Source organism: Ursus arctos, unplaced genomic scaffold (genome assembly GCF_023065955.2).
Source record: "Ursus arctos isolate Adak ecotype North America unplaced genomic scaffold, UrsArc2.0 scaffold_34, whole genome shotgun sequence".
NCBI lineage: Eukaryota > Metazoa > Chordata > Mammalia > Carnivora > Ursidae > Ursus > Ursus arctos.
Genome location: NW_026623030.1, coordinates 16,616,470 through 16,643,986, shown reverse-complemented (window position 1 = coordinate 16,643,986; position 27,517 = coordinate 16,616,470). Strand labels below are relative to the sequence as shown.

Here is a 27,517-nt window from a genome sequence, read left to right as displayed (position 1 = left end):
ACCCAAGATCACATGATGATAACAAGGTCAGCGCACAAACTCAATTCCACACCTTTCTTTCCTGCTCAAGGAAGCATAACAGAACACAACTCAGAGTAAACGGTTCTATTACAGGAAGAATCTTAATCCCCTCACTTATTCATTTAACAAATTAACAAGGCCCTGAATGTGTGCCAGGCACTATCCAAGAGTCTGGGGAAACAGTTAGGAACCCAATACACTAAAAAAATCCCTGCCCTCATGAAACTTAGGTTCTGGGGGTGGGGAGGGGTGACACAAACATTAAACAAAATAAACATGTAAATGGTTATGTCATAGTACAAAGCATATAGTACTATAGGGGGAAATAAAGCAGGAAGAGATAAGCATACAATGGGGAGGGGTTTGATTTTAAATAGGGTTTATATAGGATTGTCAGGGAAGAAATGTCACTGAGAAGGTGACATCTGAGCAAAGACTTGAAGGAGGTGAGGGAAGAAGATGTGGATATTTGAAGGAAGGGTGTTTCAGGCAGTTGGATGTCTCTAGGAGTAGCATATGCAAAGGTCCTGAGGCAGGATGATAATTGGCATGTCAGAGAAACAGCCAGGAGGCCAGTGGGGCGGGAGAAAAGAGTAGGAAGTGAGGTCAGAGTGACAACAGGAGCCAGACCGTGTGGGTCTTGTAATTAGATTGGCTTTAGGGAAGCCATCAGAGGGTTTTGAAGGGAGGAGTATCCTGGTCTGGCTTGAGTTTCAGCAGGATCCCTCCAGCTGCCTTCTGGGGAATAGATTGCAGAAGGACAAGGATGGAAGCAGGGAGATCCATTATGAGGCTCTTGCAAAAACGCAGGTGAGAGGTGATGGGGGCTTGGGCCAGGCGTTGGCCACCCGGCAGGAAAGAAGTGACTGGATTCTGGGTGTATTTTGAAGGTAGCGTCTAGATTTGCTGATAGGTCAGACCTGGGACTTGGGAGAGAAAAGTCAAGGACAACTCCAAGGTTACCCCCTGAAAGGAGCTGCCGTTAACGGAGACGGATGAAGAGTCATATATTTATGTATATTTATGCATCTGTCCTAATTGGAAACTGTTCCCAAATTTTCGACCTTAATAACCATCAGTAACAAACCCAGGACGGAGTGTACAGTTGATCGTGACGGAGCCACATGTCACGCTGGGCTTGACAAGCGCTGAGTCGTTCTGCAGGGAGACATTTCTCCCACGAGTTGGTAGCATCCCTTGGGTCTGGCTCATGGGTCTCAGGATCAGCTTCATTTTCCACAGGAGTGATTGAGAGTGGGCTGAACTCCAGTGGGGGTTCTCTGAAGGGCTCTGCAGCTCTTCGGAACATGAGCCGAGACTCTCCACAAAGAGAAGGAGCCCTACACCGCGTCCAGTATCTATCCCCACTCCTCCTGTCCTCCGCTAGGTGTGAACACAGACCGTGGCCCCCTCCCCCACACCATTGTGGAGAATTCCACCACCCAGCCCCTTACCCCTGCCTCATGGCTCCTTCCTCTGTCTCTCCAATCTTCCTTTCAGCTGAGTTGATGTAATTTGGGGAAATGTGGACCTGTACAGGCTTTGGCTGAAAACATTTGATTGATCTTCTCAAATGGGCCGTTCTCTGGCGAGAGGGAAGGATGTATTTGTGATTTTCCCCCTTCTTTTAAATTGCAACAAAAGGCAAAATCCTATTTTCTTTCTGAGACTGTTCCAGTACATAAGGATGTGTTTGAAATGCTGAGCCACGCAGGCCTGGCCGAGGTGGGAGGAAGGCTTCGCGTGCTGCCAGCCCTGCACCCAGCAGCCCGGCCTGACCTCCTCATCCTTGCGCCAGCCCTGCCTCCTCCGGCCGCAGGAAGAAGCTTTGTCAGAATGCGCAGGCATGCGGTTTCAGAGTAGCCTGAAGCCCAGGATGTCAGGGGACCTGGGTTCTGCCAGTCACTGGGGCAGGTCAGAGCCCCTCTCTGAGCTTTTTTGGAAGAAGGGGTGGGGAGACCTTAGCATCCTGTCCAGTCTTTGCCCCCCAAAATGCTTAGAAGAGCAGGAGCTTGAGAATATCTGGGGAAGGAGAATGGAAGTGGAAAGCAAAGGGGAGCAGGAAGGACGGGTCTGACAAGGGGAGTGAAGCCTCCCTTTTTCCAGCATTCAGGAGCCCCTTGTGAAAGTTCCAGAGACGTTAGGTATTTGCCAGGTGGTTGGCCTGCTTCAGGGCATTGTCCCACTCAGTGCTAGGCACGGTTGAAGCCGGGGTGCTGGGATTGCCCTGCCGTATGCCCTCAGTGCCCAGTTTCTGTGCACGCCAGCCTGACTTCCCACCAACAGGACCCGTGTCCACCTGAGGGCTCTCTCTGGCCACCAAGCCCACTCTGCCCAGACACAGGGCAGGAATTCATGCCCCTTGGGAGTGGCCTTCAGTCATGACTGCTAAGAGTGGAAGAACAAAGATTCAAGGTGCCTCCAGTAGGATAACAGAGCTGTGTGGTCTCCTGGTTTCAGGGCTCCCCAGCAGGGTTACATTCCCGGCGCCTGCAGCAGTAGCTGGCTTGACGACACCCCTGTTGGTGGCCCCTTCCTTCCCGGTCTCTCCTCCTCACTTCCCTACCAGAGCTTCCTGGCATTCCATCACAAATAAACGACTTGCCTCAGCCCTTCTCTCTCAGGCTGGATGTAAGGGAATGGTCCCACGCCCAAGATGGCCAGGGACGTTTGCTGGTCAGCGGGTGGTTCAGAAAAGGGCACAAACCCACCGTGTTCAGACAGAGCCGAGTTGACAGCCAGCTGCCCGGGTGTTGTCAGCTGTCTCCTGTGGCCTTGGGTCTTCGACAGTGGCCATGAGAGCAGCTGGGGTGTCCAGATGCACAGAGCAAATCCACCCAGGACTTGGCCACGCAGGGACATGGGGAGAGGGCTTCAGAAGTGGGGAGAACTTGTTTTTAAAAAATCTTGAAAAGCACTATTGCACTCTGGCCAGGTACTGGACATCACAAAATGTGTGACCTCACCACAGCCCTGTGACGTAGGCACAATTACACATTCCATGTTACAGATGGGGAAACCAAGGCACAGAGAGATGAATTTGTTTGCCCAAGGCCCTATAACTGGTATGTGGCAAAGCTGGGATTCGAACCCAGGCCTCTGGGTTCAGAAAGGCTGACTCGGGGGAGTGGGACACTGGAGGAGAGGAGAAAGGTCAGTAGGGGTGGGGGATCCTGGACACCAAGCTCTGAGGTTCAGGTTGTCCTCTGCACCCTGGAGCGGAGGAGCTAGTTTTCTGGAAGGTGAAACGGATAGACATCTGCAGCAGGAAACCAGGGGGAGAGCCACGTGCCATTTCTGTGTGCAGCGTCCTCAGGGGAAGCCTGGCTGCCCTTCTGTACCTGCCTCTCTGGGAGAGACAGCTGTTAAAAATCTCAGTATCCCAGGCCTCAGAAACTGTCCCAAGAAGGCTGTCTGTAGCCACCGGCTTGATTAGGCTGTTTATCCATTCAATTCTCCCCTCCAGCCAATATTTATTGAAGATACACAATGGGCCTGGCACTTTCCTAGGTGCTGAGGATACAATGCAGCAAAAGGCCCAGACTCTGCCTTAAAGGACTCACAGTCTGGTGGGGGAGGGGAGACAGAATTAAATAGACAATTGCAATGGAAGAAATTGTGAGCATAGAGAAGCAACACAATAGACTTAGTAGTCTGGGAAGGCTTCCCGGAGGAGGTGACATTCTAAGTTGAAATCTGAAAAATGGACAGGAGGTCCTCAAGTCAAGGCAAGGTAAAAGATGTCATTTCTTAATTAGTACACACAGAGCACTTACTGGGTGTGCCAGGCACTGTTCCAAGAGCTTTACATATATCCACTATTAATCCATGGAATAACCCTATGAGGTAGGTACTATTACTCTCCACATCTTATAGATGCAGAAGTAAGGCCCGGAGAGGTGAAGTCAGCTGTCCAAGCTCACGGAGGTGCGAGACCAGGGTTTGAACCCAGCAGCCCGGCTCCAGACTGTGCCCTTAGGTTGCATCTGACAGAGAGAACAAGGGCCCCGCAAGGACTCCAGGTGGTTTGAGCACAATGGCTGAGAAGCCTCAGAGAATGACAGACCAGGAGAGCACCACCATGGACCTTGAAGGCCACCAGAGCCACATCGAGAAGTTGGGACTTGCTTCTCAGGGCTCTGCTGAAGGGAGTGACGTGCCCACATGTGCGTTTGGAAAGTGACCCTGCCTGCTGCATGGAGAGTGGGCTGGACAGGGCCAGGGTGATGGAGGACACCGCCGCTGCTGTCTGGGCGAGAGATAAAGGGCTCGGAGCAGGGGGGTGGCAGGGGAGGTGGAGAGAAGATGGGCACCAAGATGCTCTGAAGCGGAAGGGTCAGATATGACAGAGCGGGTCCAGGGTGATGGCCAGGTCACCGCTTGGGTGAGGAGGCAGAAGGGGGAGCTGGAGGAAAGTTTGGGGGGGGGCAGTGAGGTTTGCAGAGGTTAGGTTTGAGGTGCCAGAGGCCCTTCGGGAGGAGGGGTGGAGGGGACAGTTAACCTTCAAGTCTCAAGGTCAGAAACAGGAGATAACGAGGCTGACCATATACCCCAGGGCACTGACCGTCAGCGCCGTTTTTACTCCCCAGGGTCCCGGTTTGGACTGTGAATTACAAGGTCACTCTAGACAGATCTGACCCTGCCACATGATGAAGCTTGATATTGAGAACATCTGGGTCCAGGCTCCACCCTGCCTTATACACACACACATCTGGACACATGTTCCGTGTTCCTGGGAATAGTCTCAGCTGGGTGCAAGTAAAAACGGGACCGTGAGTACGCAGTTCCTAGGGAGACAGCATCATTATGGCTCAGGAGGGTTGGACTGGTCTAAAGATCCGTGCTTCACCCCTGCCAGGCCCCCACACCTGTCTCAGACCTCAGCTCCCACCAGCAGGGACTGAGAGATTTGTTCAGGGAACCCAGGCTCTAGCTATTCTCCACCAGCCCTATGGGTAATTGGTAGGATCAAGCCATTTCAGTGATTTTTAATAGTATACCTTTCTTTCCCACTCAAAACATATTCCTAAAGCAATCTGAGTGGCCAGTGTCTCCCTCCATGAAAAGGAGGATGCCCTACTGCAAATCTACAAAGGCAAGTCCATTCTGGGCTTATGCCAAAGGATGTCACAGGGCCTTTGCACAAGAAAGTTATGAGTGAGACAGCATATAGCTTTCTGGTTGTGTGTTTCGCATCTCTTCCACCAGCATATAGCAAAATATCTATAGGAAGAAACCAGAGCTTTGGGTCGATGGTGGGTCCCTAAGGGCAACCAACACCCTCAAACAGGATTCTGAACCTAGGAAAGATCCTTCTCAAACTCCGTGCCACCAGTTTCTTTTGAAGTCTCTGTGTCTTTCAGGCCTGCCCACAGGGATGCAGTCAGGAGGCAGCTTTTCCACGCCTGCTAAGCCCTAGCTGTAGAAATCGATCTCGCAGCTGTAGGACACAACGCTCTTTTGTCTCATTGCACGATGCTTTCAGAAGCCCAAAACAGGAGGCACTTTGAGGTTCACAGGGTCCACAAGTGGCCCCCACGGTGCCCAGCCCCAAAGGCACTATGCTGTAAGGGTTAAGACCATGGATTCTGGAGGCAGACTGTCTGGATTCAAATCCCGTCTCTCCCACCTATTAGAGGGTTCTCCTCTTGCCTCAGTTTCTTCATTGGTAAAATGGGGTTGATAACTGTACTAGCCTCAAGTAATTGTGGTGAAGTTTTGCCAGAGTCAACAAATGCAAAGCACCTACCACAGCGCCCGTCACACAGCAGCGGGTGCTCCGTGAACAGCCACTGTTATTATCAGTAATAGTAGCGTTTATAATGGTGCTGTCAGTTAGGATCCAACATAAAAATGGATACTGGTGGAAGAAATCGGGAACAGGAACAAAGAGGAAGTGGCGAAGGGGCCTTTTGGCTGCTGGGACCTTCCTCAGAAACCCCCAGGGGTTCATGTGATGACATTTCATTCAGAGTGTTTTTTACCGGAATGAGAAATGCAGGTTCTGTGTCAGAAATCATTGCAAATTCCAAATTAGTGAGGTTTCATGGTCCGCGGAAAAGCGCTGGAGGGGAAATTGGTCGACGGGGTGTTTTTTTAGCTGTCGGAGCAAGCTGGCTGATGGATTGAGTGTCTCGGTCAATAGACTGCAGACAGCAGCCAGGGAACTGGGCGTAGGCGAGGAAAGAGGAAGAAGACAGAGCACCAGGCAGTGTGGGAGAGGTGAAGACATGGTCAACAGTAGAATGGGCCATAGTTCCCCCCCAAAGCTGGGTAAACACAGTCTGGATGATGTGGCCATACTCAGTCTGGAGACCAGGAACACCCAGCTACAGTTCCTTGAAAACTCTGGGTTCCCTCACTTGCTTGCTGTGTGTCCTCAGGTGAGTCACTAGACCTCTCTGATCCTCTGTTTTCTCATCTACAGCCAACGCTTACAATACCATTCCCAAGGACTTAAATGAAATTACGAGTTTTAAATGTCTAATGAAGTTCTGGAATCATTGTAGGTGCTCAGTGAAAGTGAGTTAGAGAAGTCAGTATGCCCAGGCTTCAGCTTTTGCACCCAGAAGATGGGTTTGTAGGTGACAACTCTTATCCTTAAATTGGGGGCTCATGGGCCATGTTGGTGGTTTCTGAGCCCTACTGTGCCATCCCCAATGTGTTCAGAAAAAGGTCAGAAGCCGGAACGATGTAGACCCAAGGAAGACTCTGACTTATGAAAATCTTGTAATTTATTGGACAGGTTCTTCAGAGGGGATGGGGGCTGGTCTTCAGGGTCCCAAGCTATTCGAGGCAGACTGGAAGCCATGGACTCTTAGTGGGGGAAAGGATAAGCTATAAGTCTCCTCACCAAGCACAAACTCTTTCTCATATTGGAGCTACCAAGCCTCTTTCAATCATAATTGCAATTATAGTTACAGTAATCCGACATTGTGCTTAGTTTAATGAATATATATTATCCACAACCAGCTCATTACATAAGGTAGTAACCCCATTTTCAAAATGAGAAAACCGAGGCTAAAATAGAGGAGAGGCCTTGCTCAAGGTCATGCTATAGTATCTTGAAGGGATTTACAGAGTTTCTGGGGCGTGGTGGAATAAAGAATGTGCTCCCTCCGGCTGTGGAGGGTCAGAAAAGGAGGGTAAGATCATTGAGCTGAACCTGGAAGGATGGGTAGGTTTCTTCTCACACAGGAAGGAAGGGGCATTGCGGGCAGAGAGGTCAGCTGGAACAAAGACACAGAAGTTGGGCACCTTTGTCCCAAAGTCTATTTACGATGAATAATTACAATTACAGTGACAGCTAACATTGATTAAGTGCTTACTCTGCACCGGGAATAGTGTTAAGCACTTTACGTGCATCACCTCTGTGAGCGGGACAATATCATTAACCCTGTTTTGCAGAAGAGAAATGAAGTGACTTGCCCAAGATCACAGCTTGAAAATGGCCAAACCAGCTTCCGAGCTCTGGGCTGCCTGATTCCAAAGCTCCGGGTGGCTCCTGGTTGTTCAGTGGCTGCCCATGGTCCATGAGCTCGGAGAGAAACCCCGGAGCTTCAAAAGACCTCTGCCTGTGTGCTAGGGAGGGGCTATCCCAAGATCCCCTGACCCTTCCTGAGATGTCCTGTGTCCCTGCCACAACCCACCGCTGCTCCCAAGTCCTCCTAGAGCTGAGGGGAACCTATCCGAGTTGGTGGGCAATAATCACAAAACTGACTGCCTAATAAAGATAAAGCTCTCTAATAAACCTGCAATCCTGCGGTAATGGGTTTGACTTTTAAAAAGCAGATAAAAGTCCCAGTGGAGGAACAGACCTTTCCCATCAACTCCTTAATCAGAATTACTGTGGAGGAGCCATTTCCTACAGGTGGGACAGCTGGATGCCCGGGCTGGCATTGAGAAATGACCACTTCGGTGTAAAGCCTGACGTCTGCTCCCTCCAGAGAGCTCTCCCTCCCACGGGGAATCCTTTGTCGGAGAAGAACCATACTGGCAAAGGAGGGGGCCTCCGGGACAAGCGAGGGGGTGGGGGTGGATGGAAAGGGTGCGGTTTGAGAACTCACTAGTGATTGGTGCTGAAGCTGCAGGGGTGGAGTCTTCTGAGAGCTTTCTGCTGATTGGTGGAGTTCTGGTGGCCCAATCTCTCCGTTCTGGCTCCATCCTTGTCATCATCATCATCATTATCATCAGATAACACATACTGAGCGTTTCTTACGTATCTGGGAAATGTGCTAAGCATTTGACAGCCACCCTGTGAGGCAGGTCATATGAACAATCCCATTTCACATTTCCCATCAGATGCGAAAACTAAGCCTTTGATGAGAAATTTAACTTCCTGTGGGTCACACACCCCAGAAGTAGCAAAACAGAGATTCAAACTCATGTCTGTCTGACTCTGGAAAATGCAGTACTTCAGTAACCATTGTTTTTGCATCTAGTCGTTTGATGGAGGAAAACTGGGTCTGGGTCTGCGTCTGCGTCTTTGACGGAATTCACAAGAAAGCAAGCCCAAGACAGAGCCTGGGGTGCACGTGACTTCTTGAGGGTACGCTCTCAGGAGAAAGAAAGTGAGGAAGCGGGGTGGGGCAGGGGCAGAAAGCGAAGGGAAAACGTGCTTTCAGCTGGAGTGGAGCCTCAGCCTGACCCCAGGGGGGCTAGGCAGTGTGCACTGCACCCTGGAGTTGGTCCTACTGTGAGGCAAGGGGGCAGGTCTTTTGTACTTCTATGTCAGTTAGTCATCGGCTGTGGACCGCCTTCCTACCCCACCCAGGGGTGGACAGAACCTTCTGGAAAGGGGCACCTGTGAGGCATTTGCAGCCAATATTCCCATTTGCTTAGGATCTGGCCAAGAGTGGGGTCCTTGCTTAGCTCCTAATTTGTCAAGTGTCTTCCAGCGTAGTGCTTGCACCCCCACCCCCACCCCCGCCAGACTTCAGCTTCTCCAGGCTTGGGTTCAAAGTTCCCCAAGGCCTGACCTCACTCTGACAAGCTCCAACTCTGTGATCTGGCTGCACAGCCACTGCCCCAGCTGGCAGTCTGCTTCTGTAACCCAGGGGAGGAGAGATGGGGCCCCTGCAGTGGTTCCAACAGTGTGAGGCTAGGTGTCTGACAGCTTCCCCCACTGAAGCCCTTTATCTCACTGCTCTGCTGTGTTATTTTAAAACTAACGAGCCCAGACCTCAGGAGCTCACTGCCTGCTCGCCGCCTGCCATCGAGATTTGTGGCTTGTCTGTTCTGTCCTCTCTGCAGATTTCAGTGGCAGCTTACTCTCTGCTTGTTAGGAATTTTCTTCCAAAGCTCAGCCTGCGGAAGGAGGCGCGCGTGCAACAATACAGGATCCTAATTGCACCACACTCTCAGAAGCCCCATGAGTCCCAGCTGTAGTTCTAGCTGACGAAGGAGTCCAGTGGGTGGCTCTGGGACAACAGGGAGAGACAAATTCATCCCTGGGCTGTTGAGACAGAAAGACGCGGGAACATAGCATGGAATGGGCCATTGCTAGGTTCTGAAGCAGCCACTTAGCTGGGGGGGGGGGGGGGGGGGGGCGAGGTCCCAGGGTAGGGAGGAGCTCCTTAGACACTCAAGGGCACGCCAACCTCCCTGCCCTCCCCCTTCCCAGAATCCTTTGCCTTGGGCCGTCTGGGGAAAGGGGATCAGAATCAGCAGTGAGGCTGGAGAACAATGTGACCTGCCCTGGAAAGTGTGGCTGGGATTTAAAGTGGCACCACATAAGCGCCAATTTTATTCTCATGACGGCCCCCTGTGGTGCATGCGATTTGTGTTTGACCAGAGAGGTGAGGAGATTGGCCCAAGGTCACACAGCTGGTGAGTGGCCGGGCAGAGTCTGTCTGATGAATCTGATCACCATGCTGTGCCCACCCTCTCCTGGGTCACTTCGGCTCCTGAGAGTTTCTCATGAACCTGACCCACGTCTTCCTCTGGACTGTGAGGAGGGCCTCCGTGGGGGGAAGGAGCATGTCTGGAGCATCTTGTATGACCCTCCCCCAGAAGTAAGATGACGCTCAACAGAATTAAGGACTAGCTGAGGAATGAATGAATGGGAGGAGTCAGATGCCTTCTGAGCACAGCTGACCTGTGAGCCACACAGGATCCCCTTCTATCTGGATTCTTTTCCATAAATACAGCATAGTCCTGTAGATGTAGTTTCCTTATGATGTTCTTTTTTTTTTTTTTTTAAGATTTCATTTATTTATTTGAGAGAGAGGAGGAGCAGGGGCGGGAGAAGGGCAGAGGAGGAGGGAGAAGCAGACTCCCCACTGAGCAGGGAGCCTGACATGGGGCTCAATCCCAGGACCCTGAGATCATGACCCTGGTGCTTAACTCACTGAGCTACTCAGGTGCCCCCTTATGATGCTCTTATTTTCTTTTCTCTAGCTTACTTTGTTGTAAGAATACAGTCTAGAATACATATAATGTACAAAATATGTGTTAACCGACTGTTGATGTTATTGGTAAGGCCAACTGGCCAGCAGCAGGGTATTAGTAGTTAACTTTTAGGGGAGTCAAAAGTGATACATAAATTTCCGACTGCATGGGGATCGGCGCCCCCACCCCGTGTTGCTCAACGGTCAACTATGTATCTTAAGAGCCGGTCCACCAGGTGGGGACACTCCTACTGAGCCATCTTGTCATTCCAGAACCTCACTGGCATGGAGCTGCCTTCCTTCCTCAGCTTCCCACCTCACTCTCGCGAGGTGCTGCATCTTACCCCCAAGAAGATCCAATCTCACGGCCTTGAATGCCGTCTAAATGCCAACATCTCTCAAATGCACTTCCCCAGCGCTAATGTCTTCTTTGAACTCCAGCCCTGGGTCCTGAGCTGTCACCTGCCATTTCCACATGGGTGTCTAACTGGCATCCCTAACACCCTTCTTCCCCTACAGCCATCCCCAGCTTCGTAACCAGCAGCTCCATCTTCTCAGCTGCTCAGAGCAAAGGCCTGGAGTCACCCTGACCCCTTTCATTCACCCTGCCATATACCCAGTCCCTGAGCAAACTCGGTTGGTTCCAACTTCAGTCTGTGTCCAGAATCTAACCATTCTCCCCACTACAGCAGTGATAACGCTGACCCCAGCCACCATCTTCTCTTAGATGGGTTGTTGCGACAATCCCAGCTGGTCTTCCTGTATTTATCCCAGCTCCCTGGCCCACTACACTCAGCAAGGCTCCGGAGAGACCCTTTAAAGCCTAAGTCAGATCTCATCTTTCTTCTTCTTGGAACCCTCCACTGGCTTCTCCTCTCACTCAGCCAAAAAGTCAAGTTCTTGCAGTGGTCCACTAGCCTGTCCATGATCTGGTCCCTCATTACTTCTCTGATACCCCACCCCCCAAACTTTGTCCCGCCTACTCACTCAGCTCTAGCCACAGGGCATCTAGTATGTTCCCACCTCAGGGCCTTTGCATTGGCCGTGCCCTCTGCCTGTCATGCTCTTCTTCCAGGCAGGCACGAGCCTCCCTTCCTCGGCACCCTCAAGTCTTGCTCAGATGTTAACCTTCTCAAGGAGGCCTCCTCTGATCACCCCACTGAAAATTCCAGCCCTCTCCCAGTGGCATTCCCAGTTTTCCTTATCCTCCATTTCTCTTCTCTATGCACCTTCCAATAGCCTGTGTATTTACCGCTTAATTGCATGTATTTTCTGCTCCTCCTCCCTCTGCCCATCCCAGTAGAACGCAAGCTCCGCCAAACAGGGGTTGTTTCTGCCTTGTTCTCTGTTGTGTCTCCGGTGCCTAGAACATGGCCTACACATAGTAGGTGCTCAGTAAATACTTGTTGAATCAGTGACTGAATGAAGAGTAAGTAAGTGCCTCGTGGCACTTCTTGGGCCTTCTTGGGACCAGTCTTTACTTCTCTTGCCTCTCAAAACAAGGCCCCTCCTACCCTGGGCTGGAGGCTTCTGTCCTGTTCCCAGCAGATCTTGCTTGCCCTGTACCTTCAGCAGTGGCTGTAATGATGCCCAAAGGCACTCACCTAGCACAGCACCCCCCCCCCAGCAAGAAAATATAGTCAGCCACTCCCGCTTCTTGGAGAAATCTAAACCCTATCTGCAATTCCAGCCGGTAGAAAGGTCCTGAGGGTGCCCTGGGCTGGAGCCAGAGATGTTATTCTTGCCTGTGGTGACACAGCTGGGCGGGATCAGGGCTTGAACCCGGGTCAGTAGGACCCCAGGACCTGTGCACTTTCTCAACATCACCGAATTACTTTTTGCAACCCGTTCAAGTGGAAAACCACAGCATTTTGGAACTCGGCCATTTCCCAAGTTGGGGGCAGCCTGCCTGCCAGGCAGTCCCAAGAATCAAACGCATTCCCCCTCTCAGCCATTTGCCCTCTTTCCCTAGGCAAACAGGCAATCGAAAGGCCAGCCTGAGGAGGGAGAAACGACTGGCTGAGTTTAGGGTTGATGGGAGGGCAGAGGGTGGATGTGTTCAGTGATGAGAGTCCGCAACCCAGGCATGTTGGGGGCCTGACCTGCTTGGCTGAGCTGGGTAAGAAATGCTGAGCTGATTTTTCTCCATATGGTTCCTTTGTCTTTTGACCTGAACTTGGGAACTGGACAATTTGTGATATACAAGAGTGTTTACCACACACACATACACATGCTCACACACACGCTCTCAGCCCGGAGAGCTGAACGAAACCGTTGTTATCCTTGTGGAAGAGAGAATGTGCTAGAGGGCTGGCCTTGTGTGTGTCGGCCAGCCCTCAGGGTCGGGTCCGAATCAATCCTTGGTAAAATCTACAGTCTGGTTATTCAAAGTGTGGTTCTGGGAGCCACAGCAGCCCCTGGGCATTGGTTAGAAGGGCAGAAGCTCAGGCCCTAACCCAGACCTGCTCAGTTAGGGCCCAGCCTAACAAGATCCCCGGGGGATTCACGTGCACAGGAAGGTGTGATAAGCACCTGTCTGTCCCCCACATGACTCTGAAGGACCCAGGCCCTGTCCTCCTCCCCAGTCTCAGCTTCTTTTTTCCCTGCACCCCATGTCCAGTGTAGCGTTACCGACAGTAGCCAAGACATGGAAGCACCATCAGTGTCCATCAGTGGGTGAGGGGATGAAGAGAATGTGTTATGTCTGCATGATGGAATACTATTCAGCCACGAAAAAGAAGGAAATCCTGCCATTTGTGACAACGTGGATGGGCCTTAAGGGCATTTTGCTCAGTGAAATAAACCGGTCTCCACTCCTGCTTTCCGCCCTCCCACCCCTCTGCCTCATCTGGCTCACATCTGCCGCCTCTGGGGTTATGCGAAGTTCACTGCCATGTCCTTTGCACTCCAGTCTCCTGACCAGTTTGCATCCATCTTCTAGGACACCTTCCATGGCCACCTGCCCACGTGCCCAAGGCTAGACTAGGTGCTCTCTCTGGGGTTCCGTGGCGCTCTGAGATTACTGTACCGAACTGTCATTCCCAGTTGAGGGATCTGTCTTCCCCTTCCAGGCTGAGGGGAGAAGCAAGTCTTAGTTACTTTACAGTCCTTGAAATCTGACGCTAGGTAGGTGTTCAGCAAACAGCTGTTGCATAAAGGAATGAAATAATGAGGGAGATGCTAGCTTCTTAAGACTTCTCATTTCTCATTCAGTTCCTATGAGGATAAGCATTACTGACTCCCGTGATGTCTCCCTGAGTGGCTCTCAGGAATCCCCAGTCTTCCCCCAAGCTCCGATACTCTTCCTAGCCATGACTGCAAAGCTCAGAGAGTCACAGCTCCTGCAGACGACCCCTCACCAGGCTGAATTAACCTTGGAAAGGACTTGGTACCAAGACCTCAGGCCAGGACTGAAGCCCCAGGAACCAAGGCACAAGTCAGCCAGATCCATCTTGTCTGTGGGCTGGGTCTGCCCCATGATAAGCGTTGAGCTTTCTGGTGGACTCATGAGCCGAAGGTATGGGCCCTCTCTCTCTCCTGAAACAGGTAGATGGTAGGTGTCTAGCCAAGTGCGGGGACAAGGGTAGATCATTCACAGGCCTAAATACAAGTACAGAACAAGAACCTGGGTAATAAGCGTTGGATGGAAAGCAAGACCCTTTGCCTCTCCAGGTCTCAGTGCCTTCCTCTGCGTAACGGGGAGAAGTTTACTAAACTGGGTACCGTGCAGAGGGTCGTCAACATCAGTTGAGACACTGGATTAGTGCTCTATACCCAGGAGAAGCTGTTAGTGGGACGGAGGCAAAAAGTGTCCCCAATCCAATGACCAAATGCCATTCCTATTTGTGGAATATAACATTCAGGCCAAACTCGAGATACAGCCCCTTCTCCAAACACATAAAGCAAGTCCCTGTCTTGCAATGAAATTACTAGGATTCACCGTATACTCCCACTCATCTCCTTACATGATCAAAGCGTTTTCCAGATTGCTCTCCTTTTTCTTCAGCTAATGCTTACAAACAGGCAGGGGAGCTAGTGTTGTTGCCGCTTCGCTATCCCCGGGTCTCAGTAGGGATGCCCACGCCTGTTCCCAGCTTTCTGTGGAGGCTTAACGGAGATGGTGCATGGGCCCCGTGTCTGGTGCAGAGCCAGTGCTTGATAAACACCGCCTGCCGCTGTGATCAGGTCACATGGAAAGAGCACTGGACTCAGGGACAAAAGGCCACAGTTCCAGCCACAGCTCTGACATGAGTCACTCATCGTGAGGCCTTGGCCGAGTCCCCCTCTTGGGGCCTCAGTTTCCCCACTCTGTCAGAGGACATCCAGGACTGGGGGCCCTTCCTGCACTGTTTGTCTCTGATTCCCCAATTGGTGTTTAACTTAATCTGGTGCTTGGGGCACGAGGAGGATCTGTACCCAACTCAGGGCCGGATGAGCACTTTGCTGGGAGCGGGGTGCTTTGATGTGAGAAGCAGGGAAGCAGCTAGGGAGCCGGGCATCTTGGAGAGTTTTGTAGAAAGTTCAGGCCTGACTTTTATCAGAGGCTGGGAATCTGCTGGTTGCCATGACTACGGAGAGCAGCATCTAAGCTCCAGGTCGCTGATTAGCAGGAGCAGAGCTGGAAGGCCTTGAGGAATTCAGCACACAAGGCCCCCTCCCTCCCTCTGTGAAGTGGAGTGTGCCGGCCCTTGACTTCACTGTTTTAGCTGTCCCCTGAAGATCTCGCCTCCTTTTAAGTGCTTTTTTTTTATGCAACATCGAAGGGCCGTGCGGTAAAAACGAGGCAGCTGCCGGGACTCCTCGGCAAAGAGAGAACACGGATTTTTTCTTAAAAGCCCTGCAAGGGTGCAGAGCAGGAGGCAGGGAAGGAAGAGAGGGGTGGGGGTATCGTGGGGGGGAGGGGGCACCATGGCTGAGGTCTGAGTCCGCTGAAATGCTGGGTGACCTCAGACGGGCCCCTCTCCTTGGACCAGTACTTCTTTATACATAGGAGAGGTTGACTCTGATCGGTGGTTCCACGCAGGATCCGTCAGTCATCACGTATCCATCCATCCATCCAGTCATTCATTCAACAAATGTTTATTGAGCCAAAAGGCACACTGTGCCAGGCACTACATCCCTGGGGATTCAGTGGTGGGAAAAGAGGCGAGTTCCCACTCTAGCTCACGTCCGAGTCCGGGAGAAAAATGCTTAGCAAATAAACATAAAAAATGGTCATTTCAAACAGTGGCAAATGTCCTGGAGGAAGGCACAGAAGACTGCTGTGCTGGAGACCGTGAACAGAGGGGCAAAATCACATAGCGGGACAGAGAGGACCTCTCCGAGGAGGTGACATGTGGATGAAAGGAAGGATGGGGCCATGCAAAGAACTGCAGGAACAGCATGCCAAATGGAGGGAACAGAAGGGCAAAGGCTCTGAGCAAAGGCCCTGTCCCATGTGAGGGACAGCGAGGAAGCCATGTGGCTTGAGCCGAGGAAGGGAGGAAAGAAGGGTAGCAGATGAGATCTAGAATGCCAGCAGAGGCCAGATCATGCAGAGCCTTTTTGTTCTAGTAATTGGTTTGGACTTCCTCTCAATCCGGAGGCAGCCAGCGAGATTACCAGGGATGTTTCTTTAAGATGCATATTTCTGGCTTCGCCCCTTTGAGACTCTTATTTATTATGGCTGGGATGGGACTGAGAAGTCGTATTTTTACAGCTCCTTGGTAACCTCTGACAGCGTGCGAGGTTTTGGAAACCTGGGACTACATGGTCCCTGAGTCTCTTTCAGTTTTACGGAAGCAGAGAAGCAACGTGTCAGAACATCTTGAAAAAGGATCTTAAAAGTTCTGTGATGTTATGGGGAATTCCTTTCTTCCTGCCCTCACAACTCCGTGTCTGCCTGGTAGAAGAATTAATTCTGGCTTTGTCTGGTGTGTGTTTGTTTTACTGCAAGATCCTGGCTGGGGTCCTTACCACAAGGAAGGAGCGGCCAGTGCTACAGAAGGTGAGAGCCATTGCCCGTGTCAGGGAGGTCAGGTCATAAATGCACAACTCGGGTACCTTCCTCTTCAAACCGTCATCGGGACTTTCCCACCCCTGATACTGGCCATGATGGATGAGGCGGCGTCCTCACCCTACGCCCTGTCCCCTGTTGCCTGGCAGGAGCATTCCCCCTGTCCCTGCACTGCAGATAACCCGTGCCTCCACTCCCGCCATTAGCGAAGTCGCTGAGACTGTCCACACAACGCCAGCACTCACTCATCATGGATTCGTTCACTGCCAAATTGCTCACGTCAGTTTGTTGGTTTTTGTTCTTATTTTCCTTTCGAGGCCTTGCGTCTGATACAGATTTGTGTAATGGTTTTCTGTAATGCCCCAGAGTCCGAAATTCCATTCTTGTGGGCGTCCAGCTCAAGGCCCACTTCCTGGGCAAGACACATATACGTTGATAAGTTCCCAGATCACTTTTCTAAGAGAAATAGGGGGTAGAACAGGAAATGCATTGGCTGAGCTGAGCTGACCAAGGCAGTGGCTGGTTCACCTCCACCAGCTAGAACATGAAGGGATTAGCGCAGGCCATCTCACAAGCCCTTTCTAACTTTTTGAAACAAATGTGAGTTCTCTTTACCCAGTGCATGGGCTCATTTATTCACTGGGCAAGTGTTGAGTGTTTCCCACGCGGCGGGCTCTGGGGAGGTGAGACGCGGTCCCGCTGCCAGGGAGCTCATCGTCTAGTGCGAGAGACCATTGGACGTCGATAGCGCATACTTAGAGCTCGCAGTCATAGTAGCGAAGGGACTTTCACCTCCTAGAACAGGCTTACATCGCCCCAGAAGTCTGCTCCCGACATCACCATCTCCCCCTCATCAGTGGGGACTCCGTCCTGCCGGTTGGCTCAGGCTCAAAGCCCTGGAGTCGTCCTTGACCCCTCCCTTTCCCTTATTCTCTCCCGTCCCACGTTTAACCAGCAGCAAATGATGCGAGTTCTGCTTTCAAATCTCAGAGCCTGACCACATCTCCTCACCTTCATCGCTGACCCACTGATCAGAGCCTGGACAGTTGCCCATTAGTCTCCCCGTGTCTGTTGCTCCTCCCTCTGTCCAGTGTCTTCGGCGACTGGAGGGAGCTTTATAAAATGTAAGCCGGACCACTTCACTCCCCTGTTCAAAAGGCATCCCGTCTCAGCCAGAGTCTTATGACCTACAAGACCCGATCTCTGGTCTCTCCTCTCCTCACTCCAGCCCTGCTTGCCACCCTTTATATAAAGAACCTGCCATTCCTTCTGCCTAGCACACATTTCCCACTTCCCTCAGATAACCCGTGTAGAATTGGTATGTTACCAGGCCACAGGTTACTGTCCAAATCTTTGTGGCTTAGAACAGCAACCAACAACGTCTCACAGTTCCTGCAAGTCGGGAATTCGGCTGGGCGACTCTGGCTGACCATCTCACGTGAGACTGCGGTCCGACATCAGCCAGGGCTGCAGTGTCATCTGAGGCTTGACTGGGGCTGGAGGATCCACTGCCGAGGCGGTGTGGCCACGTGGCTGGTGGGTGCTGGCCGTTGGCAGGAAGCCTCAGCTGTTCTTCACGAGGGCTTCTCCACAGGGCTGCCTGTGTCCTCACACCATGGTGACAGCTTCCCTCGAGTGATCAATCCAAAGGGAGCAAGGCAGAAGCTGCCTTTGTGACCTTTCCTTGGAAGCCATGCGTTATCACTTCTACTACCTTCTAGTCATTAAAAGTGAATCACTAAGCCCAGCCGGTATTCAAGGGGAGGGAAATTATGTTTCCTCTTTTGATGGCAGGGCTGTCAAAGAATCTGTGAGCACATTTTAAAACCACCACAAACTGCAAGGTTAGTCCCTAATCCTTTAAGCCTCCATCTGATGACTTCCCCAGAGTGGCCGTCCTGATACTCTGTGTAAAAGAACAGTCACCCCTTCCCATTACACTGGCTTATTCTCTCCATAATTTATTACCATCCAATAAGTCATATTATTACTTGTGTATGTGCTTATACCTGCTCCCCCATCTAGAATGTAAACTCCATTATCCCAGAGGACACCTCCCTCTTATTTGCTGCAGCCCCACACTTAGAACTGGCCCAGACACAGGTTAGATCAGGTCAGGCATGGGAAGAGGCAAGCCTTGCTGGGAGCTGGGCAGACATTGCAAGCTTGGAGTCATTTGAGAAGAGCCAGGACAGCATTCCACATGAATAGACTGGAGGCATGGGAATGGAACCCTCATGGTAGGAGAAGCAGGGCAGGGAGGTGTAGGGAAGCCTGGAGTTCTGGAAACCCAGAGTTGGCAGTGAGGAGGGCTGGACAGCCCTGACAAGAATCTCCGTCCCTCCTGGGCTTGCAGCCTCATCAGCTCTGCTTCTAAAGATGCACTGATAAGCAGCTGACAGAGATGGATGTGTTTTGCTGCCCTTCCTTCAATATTGACTGGGTTTGGCCTGCTCTCTGGGCAGCCCTAAGGAGCAGGGGGCTTATCAGATGCATTCATCCTGAGTCGTAAAACCAGTCTCCATGCACTGGCTGCAGGTGCTTGGTGCAAGAGAAATGCTAATGGCCTTGATCAGTGCTTGATCTGGACGCTGCAGGCAGGGTGAGGAGGGGAGGGAGGGGAGTGTGCTGGATGGTGCCAGATCCACCTGTGCCTCTCCAACTCTGGACTCCTCTTGGTTGGGGGCCAGGAGGTGTGAGTGGCGGTGTTTTTAAAGACTGAGTACCTAGGCGACTTCCCTCCCCTTTCCGGGACTCAAAGGAGGAGGTGGGGCTCAGGTCATTTCCTAGAGTTGCCTGGGGCTCTTCTCAGAGGCAGAGGAGGGAACTTCAAGCCTTCATGGGGATTGTGTCCCAACTAGGTGGCTTTGTACCTGCTAGGACACCAGAGTGGAGGTTTGGTTCACAAGGAAGTAAAGGGAAACAGAATGGCCTTTTTGTTTGCTTTATGTTATCTTATTTTGTCTTCATAAACAATTCAACAATATAAGGACTAATGTTATTCCCTATCTTAATCTGTCAGGAAACTGCAAGACAGAGAAACTGAGTCCTCTGTTACTAAACAGTGAACATAGTGTTTGAATCCAGGGATATCCATTCCCTACAAAGATAAGGACGGGAAATGGGACAGAACAGGCAAAGGGGAGTTGGAACTAATCCTATCATGCTTTGGCGTCCACTTATGGTTTTTTTTTTTTATATAATAATATTTTTTATTATGTTAGTCACCATGCAGTACATCCCTGGTTTCTGATGTAAAGTTCCATGATTCATTACTTGCGCATAACACCCAGGGCACCATGCAATACGTGCCCTCCTTACTACCCATCACCAGTCTATCCCATTCCCCCACCCCCCTCCCCTCTGAGGCCCTCAGTTTGTTTCTCAGAGTCCATGTCTCTCATGCTTCATTCCCCCTTCTGATTACCCCCCTTCTTTATCCCTTTCTTCTCCTACTGATCTTCCTACTCCTTATGTTCCATAGACACTTATGTTTTGAGCAAGGAAGTGCAACACTGGTTTCCCCTCTCCCTGCGGTTCAGTCAGGAGAGGCCAGGCGATGCCGCAGTAACAGATAAACCCCAGAGTTTCGGTGGCTTCACCTGACTAAGGCTCGTTTCTGACATGCAAAGTCTGACGCGGCTCAGGCATCTCTCCTCCACCCGCTCGCTTCACCTTTCAGGGTGTGTGGCCTGCAGGGTCACTGCAGCAGAGGGAGGAAGCTGGAGAAGGCACGCAGACCTTACTGCCTCAAGCCAGAAGCAACACATGTCACTCCCACCCAGAGACCCGTGGCCAGAGATAATCTCTCGTGGTCCCAACCTAACTGCAAGGAAAGTTGGGAAATATTAGGATCTGTGTGAATGATTGATGATCGCTAAGAATCTGTCATCCTGGGGCACTTGGACGGCTCAGTTGGTTAAGCGTCTGACTCTTGATTTCAGCTCAGGTCACGATCTCAGGGTAGTGAGATTGAGCCCTGAGTTAAGATTCTCTTTCTCCCTCTCCTTCTGCCCCTCCCCACCTCCACTCACGTGCAGACTCTCTCTCTCCCTTAAAAAAACAAAACAAAACAAAACAAAAAACCCTGTCATATCCTAACAGTTTCTGTCTCCTTATTTGTTCCCCTGTAGGACAGAACCCCAGAGCAGCACTCTGGTTCCAGCTCAGGATGGACCCTCGGAAAAGCTGAGCCAGCATCTGGCCACCGAGGCCTTGGGCACCAGCAGCTGGGAGAGAGACAAGGCCTGCCGGGAGCTCAGTCCTGCCGGAGCACGCAGGTGAGATGCTGCCCCCACCCTCTCTTTGGTCCAGTGAGGAAGTTCAAGTTGAGGATGCAGAAATGAAGTTTGTCTTCCTGGCCACTCTTGCCACCCACTTCTCTTTTGCAGTTTCCTCTTTCAGACCCTTAAATCCAATCAAAAGTTAGCAAATTCCTTTTTCTGTTGAGTACCAGATAGCAAATATTTTAGGTGTGAGGGCCAGGTGGTCTGTGTCACGACTACTCAATCCCACCATTGTAGCCCCGAAACAGCCACAGACCATATGTAAACAAATGGGCATAGATGTGTTTCAATAAAACTTTATTTATAAAAATAAGAGACAGGCTAGATTCAGCCTGGGGGCCACAATTTGTTGCCCCTGCCTTAAATAATAGAGCTAGTTCCTGTCCTATTTAGCGACTCTATGAGCCACTGATTTCCAAGTCATGACTTCAGCCCACATCTATCTCCTGAGATTCAGATCTTTGCGTTCATTCCTTATATTCAGATATTCAACCAGGATTGCTTGAGCACCCACTAGTGACAGGCACTGTGCTGGTATCTGAAGACACGGCATTTTACTGAGGCTCAGAGAGGTAACATGACTTGCCCAAAACACGGCAGCCAGTAAGTGGCAGAGTGAAGTTTTGAACTAGGATCCCTCTGATCTTAAATCCTGGACGAACACCTACCACATTTTACTTTGATGCTAATGAAAAAACCAACCTATCCCCTGACTTCTTCTCAATTTTGCATTGTGCACATATAAAGCCTAATCTGTCTCTGGCCTCTGGAGAATCAACTTTGTTAGCACGATCTTTATAATCTGGCTTCACCAGCTGGTTGAAAGCTTTATTCCTACTCCTCAAACTAACCTGCCGCTGTGTCGCTGCCCTGGGCTTGTACCTACCCCCTCAGTGACAGGTGGAAAATGAATTTAGTGTCCTTTCCGGCAGTGTGCCCCGGATACAATCCCTGCCTCTTCCTGTTGAATCAGAGGGTGTCAAAGCCATTTTACAGATGTGGAAACTGAGGACAATACATGATAGGGCCAAGATTAGCCTGAGGACCCCTGATCTGCCAGATTCTCTCCTTACGTCCTAGAGTTCTTAGTTTCCTAAGGCAGAGGTTCTAAGCCCATTTGAGAATTACATGGAAGCTAGAAGTGCTGCCCCCAGGCAAAGTGTCTATGCCCCAGGAATATTCCCCAAATTCCATGTACCATTACAGGATTCCTAGATCTCTGAGGCCCATGAACAGGGTTATCTATTTAAGAACCTGAATTCTGAAGAAGACCCACTATCTGACATGATAAAAAGCATCATAATGGTGATTATGTTAAAAGTGATCATAAAAGTCACTTGGCATAGAATCAGTGACTAAATGGTAGTTGTGTTATTATGCATAATTATAATAATAGAAAGGACATTTACCTAACCTTGCTCCGTGCCAGACCAGGGCACGTTGCATGAGTGAGGTCCTCGTTTCTTGTGACTAAACTTAGGACACAGGTATCATGTTTTATTCCTATCTCCCAGATGATGAAAATGATACTCAGGTCGCTGAGCTAGGAGGCAATGGAGCAGGAATGTAAACGCAGGTGTGGCAGCTTCTGGAACCAGCATTCTTGACGGTTGCATACTCTCTGCATATGTGACCACCGTGCACCGAACCACTTTAGGTCATCACTGCACACTTAACGGTGGCCTTTTTCCCTGCTGCTTGTGTAACCGGGCTCCACTCACGTAACCACTATCCCGGCCCCTCCAGCCCTGCCGGGACGGCGCACCTAGGCACACAGGTGCAGGAGGGAGAAAAAAGTAGAAGAAATGCAGATCGACCTCGAGAAAGGCATTGGGGATCTGCGGAAGGGGTTAATTTTCCTCTTCTCGCAGACCTCAAATCTATCCAAATTCAAGGTCTTTCTCCGTTTTACTCCATCACTCACGTAGGAGTGTAAGACAGTGGTTCCCAAACCTGCTTCCCTGGGAACCCAATGTGTCTATTTTATAAGACACAGTTTTAAGGGGGTTTTTTTCCCTCTTATTTCTCCCTTAAATGTTTTGGGGTTTTTTTTTTTCCTCTCAAATTCTTGGCAACAGTTACCCTGGGAAGTATTTATATGAAACAAGATAATTTAGCAAGAGGCTCAATTCTTTCATCCATCCATCCCTCATTTGGTCACCCAACAAGTATTTATTAGGCCTTTCTCTGTGGAGCACTTGTTGCCGGAGAGATCTGGACGTGGGCTACCGTATTTACACCAGCAGCCTGTTTGCTTCCCGGGTATGTGCGCCGTGCTTTATGCTTCATAACATGTGAGGGTAGTGAAGTAGCTGGTCCTTTATCCCTGTATTTTATTTTAACCTGCTTAAATAAACCTGACTCTCTTAAAAATGTTCTTCATATAGCTAGATGATTTCCATTTACTGGCCATGCAGAGACCTTCACATACAGTCTATTCACTTGGGCATTTTTTCCACCAACCATAATGATCCAAATTCTTAGAATGAAGTATGAGTACGGCCGCATCGCATGATGGTCTGGGAAGAGCTGGGTGATTTCCAAAAGAATGTCCGCATACCCAAGTTTGAGAAGGCAGTTGATTGTGTAGGAAAGCCCTCGGGATGGGACTCACACAGGTCTCGACTCAAATCCCGGCTCGGCTGCTTCCTAACTGCAGCTGTGGGCAAGCCAAGCCACGATTCTGTGCCTTCTGCTCTTCACCTGTAAAATGAGACCCTAAAAATCACACCACCCTCAATGTGTTTTTGTGAGTATAAAGGTAATGTCAAATGCTTGGCACATAATAAGCGAATAAACGGGAGTGGTGTTATCACTAATAATGACAATGGTAGTCTCATTAATATTACATTTCCCCTGTCAAGTTCAACTGGGTGGGCCTGCTTCAATTCCCAAGCAGTCTTTCATCCCAAACCCATCTCCTTTTGCCATGGGATAGTGTTTTTTTAAAAAAAAATCCCTGGAGCCTGCCCCAATTATAAAAGGAGATAAGTTGACTTCATTTAACTGCAGCCCAAGCATTTGAATTTAATTGAATGAGAAATAATTATTCCTGAAGAGCAGAGGTTTTTGAGGTTCTGTGAAGCGATATAAGATATGTATCTCATTACATTAGACCTTGGCAAACATACTTTTAATAATCAGCTGCTACTTAACATAACTTCCTCCTCCTATTAAATTTCCAGCAGGAACTATGGACATGAAGTATTGGGGAAAGAAGGGGGGCTGAACTGCCGATTAATTATTTAAAAAGTGATTTATTTACCAAGGTGAGCCATTTGCAAATTCAATAATAAATCTATTAAGGAGTAGTTAACCTCTATAACTGTTTTAAATAATCAATTGGTGTTTGGGTAACGGTGGAGCCTCTCTCTCATTAGGTCGCCATTAACTCATTTGAGGCACTTAATCTGAAGTGTGACCACATCAGCCATGAGGTGGTAATTAGGTATTCGCCATGGGTCCTTCATCCTCCAAGGAACTGGGTCCTTTTTCCCTGGCTGCAGCAGCCCTGGTTGGGGGGCTTGGGGCATCCTGGGTCCTCTAATACCCACCTCTGTGCACGCTCCCCACAGTGCCTCCCGTGACAAAGACTTAACGCCACCACCTTCCTCCAGGGGGAAGAAGAAAAAGAAGAAATCCACCCGGAAGAAGAGAAGGAGGTGAGCGTCCTAAAGGGGGGTGAGATCTTGAAGATGGGGGAAAGGACAAAATAGGGGTCAAATGGGTTTCAGAGTCAAACAGTGACTCCCCCTGGGTTCGAATCCCCACTCTGCCTCTTAACTAGCTGTGTGACCTTAAGCAAGACCCTTCACCTCTCTGTGCCTGTTTCCACTTGTCACTAAAATAGTGATAATACCTACCTCCTGGCGTTTTGTGAGAATCAGATAAGAGAAAAATGGATGTGGGAGGCGCTGTCAATGTCTGGCACATTGTAAATGACCAGTGAATCAGCATTATCAAGGCCATGGATATTATTTTTTTTTTTTGAGAACATAGCACTGTGGAGGGCTATGCTCTAAGCACTGTGATCTCCATGATGTCTTTCACCTTTGACCACGATTTACCAAACACTATTGTTCCCACTTCAGAGATGAGAAAAGAAGGGCACAGAGAAGGGGTGACAGAATTTACAGGGATCCCAGGCTCCTCGGTTGATTCTGCTACTCCCAGCTAGCAGGTGAATGCCAGCGATAACGAACGGACTTCATATTTTTTTTGCCAGCAACAGACCCTTATGTACCCCATGGATTTTCTTCTATGTACGATTCCTTTTATTCTTTTTAAATTTAAAATATTTCCAGATTTTCTTCTAAGCGGCCACTCGCTAGACTAAAATAACGTCCGGTATCCCAGACCCAGATGGTGGGTTGAAAATCACACCTAACCTCGGAGGCAGTGTTTGAAGAAGCCTGCAGGGGGCAGCAGAGAGCAGTATCTGGATGACCTGGGCCCCAGTTCCAGATTTTCTGGGTTCTTGCCACCTCCACCCCCCTTTAGCCTGGTTCGAGGCCCAAAAAAGGCCATATGTTGTAGGGTGAGGGGATGCATTGGTGCAAGCGGCTTGAGGTTCCTGATTGTAGAGGTGGGCAGAACATTTGAAAGAAGAAAGTCAGGCTTCACTAATTCAGTTGTTCATTCAATAAAGGTCCACTGAGCATGTGTTTGGGGACAGGTGCTGTGTTCCCTAAGAGTCAGGTTCTCAACCCTGTGTTCCCCCCCCCCCCCGGATTTGTTCTGTTTGACCTGCAAGGTGTTCTTTTGTCTTTTTAATTGGTGGCCAACATTAAAAAACACATGAAGATGTGTTTTCTGTGGACTTCTACTGAAAAGGCAGGTGTTCCAGAAGCCCAGGGCTGCATTCCCACACGAGATCTTCAGCTGATCTGAGAAGCAGTTGCTCTCTGGTTCGCCATGGTCCCCACCGTTCCCTATTGTCTCGCACCCAGCCTGCTCTCTGTTGGCATCCTCACCTGTTTCAACCTTAGTATTTTGTCACTGGGGAAATAAGAGACCCAGAGATGGGCGGTGACATGCCCAAGGTGACTTCATGAGTTAGGGGTACAGTCAAGTTTGGAACTCGGGTCACTTGAATCTCAGTCTTGAGTCATAGTCATAATCATGGTCCTGGGGTGACTCTGTTTCTTGGGGAACCCCCACGGCCTGATGAGGTCCCCTTCCGGGGCTCGATCTTACCAGGGAGCTAGGGTAAGGCAGAAGAGAGACCTAAAGTATCTGAGAGGAGGGGCATAGCTGAGGGGGTGGTGGGGAGAAGAGCAGACTCAAAATATTTGGCCTGACCAGGAGGGATGATAAAGGGATTGAGAGCAAGGCCCTGGTCATCAATTTGAACCTCGGCTCATCCACTTCCTAGCTGTGTGTCTTTGGGCAAGTCACTTTACCTCTCTGAACCTCCCTTTCCTTGTCGGGAAAAGGAAGGTAGCCATCATGCCTGGCTAAGAAGCATGTGGAAAGATGAAGTGAGATAATGCCTATAAAACACAGGGAGATATTGAAAAAAAAATGTAAGTCTGATTATAGCAAATCAGTAAATGCAAGTACTGATAATATCAGGATTAATATGATCCTTGTGTGTGAGACCCTGTGTGGGGGCTGGAGAAGAGTCTCTGAAGCCAGCCCTGGTCTTTAAGGAGCTCCCACTGACGGTGTGTTCTCCCCCCACAGGTCCCCGTCATATAGTCCATCGCCTGTCAAGAAAAAGAAGAAGAAAGGCTCCAAAAAACATAAGCGACACAGGTATTGTCCTTCTGCCTTGGCAAACAGGGACACCCTGGGTGGGCTGGGGGTTGGGGTGAGAGTGGGGGGCGCCAAAAGTTCACTGGTGATAAGCTTATCATTTCACTTATGTAAGATACTCATCTGTGTGTTGGTATCTCCTTTTCCTTGTATAACTTGAAACTCTAGTTGCAAAGACCCGAGGCCCCCTAAAGCTAACTCTGGCCTGAAGGGGGTTTGCTTGATGATAAGGAGACAGGAATGTCTCAGGGACCAGCCAGGCTCGGTGAGGATCTAGAACCAAGGAGTGGAGAGCTGGTAGCACCCCAAGCAGGATACACAGTCCCTGTTCCACATGGGGAGACCCGGCTGCACCCTGTGCCCGTCCCTCTGTGCAGCCGGCCCAGCCTCAAGAAGACACTGCAGCTGTCTTGTTTGTGCCTCATTCCAAATTCCCAAGGAAGGGCTTCTGTGGTCAGTCCAACTTGTCCTAGAGGCTGGGACTGTGTAAACGTGGCTTCTGGGATTGTCCACCCCTGTGGACAGTAGTTAAGGGGCATTGTGAACTGGACGCACATTCCAAAGGTGCTTAACTACACACACGTGTGTGTGGGTATGGGGGGAAAGTACTGGAAGGACATACACCAGAGGACTCAGATCTGTGGTTCATGGGGCAAGTCAACATTTTATAATTGGGAGATTATGCAGTAAAAAACAATCAAGTTTTCCAGTTCCTCTGTAAAATCAGCAGCTGTCTTCACTGGACCAGTTTTCCCACAGGAAGCCATCAGCGAGGCTGAGGGGTTGCGGTGCACGTAGACAGAGCTTGGGTGCTGGGCTGTGCTACAGCCCCCCTCGTTGACAAGCCCGCTGGGCCCCTGGGGGCAGGCAGTGTGAAATTCCCCGCATAAGCTGCTTGCTGTGTTTGGCTGTGGATGACAGGGAAAGAGCGGTGTGTGTCCTCTCTTTGCTCAGCCCTCTCTTCCAATCTCCCTGCATTGGTGCTGGATTACTTGTGCCATTAGACAATCACAGTGGAACAAAATGTAAGGGCTCATTTGGGTTTTCCCCCTGCCTCTCACCCCTGCTCC

The 27,517-nt window shown here is 50.3% G+C and overlaps 1 protein-coding gene across 1 annotated transcript in view; it reads left to right on the top strand.

Moving 5' to 3' along the window:
- Positions 1-27,517, top strand: part of LOC113267025 (serine/arginine repetitive matrix protein 4) — a 237,498-nt gene that overhangs the window by 200,374 nt on the left and 9,607 nt on the right. Inside the window, exons 4-6 of the mRNA XM_057305727.1 lie at positions 20,538-20,684; positions 24,266-24,352; positions 26,376-26,447. Of these exons, the coding sequence (XP_057161710.1) occupies positions 20,538-20,684; positions 24,266-24,352; positions 26,376-26,447 (306 nt within the window). The remainder of the gene's footprint in view (positions 1-20,537; positions 20,685-24,265; positions 24,353-26,375; positions 26,448-27,517) is intronic.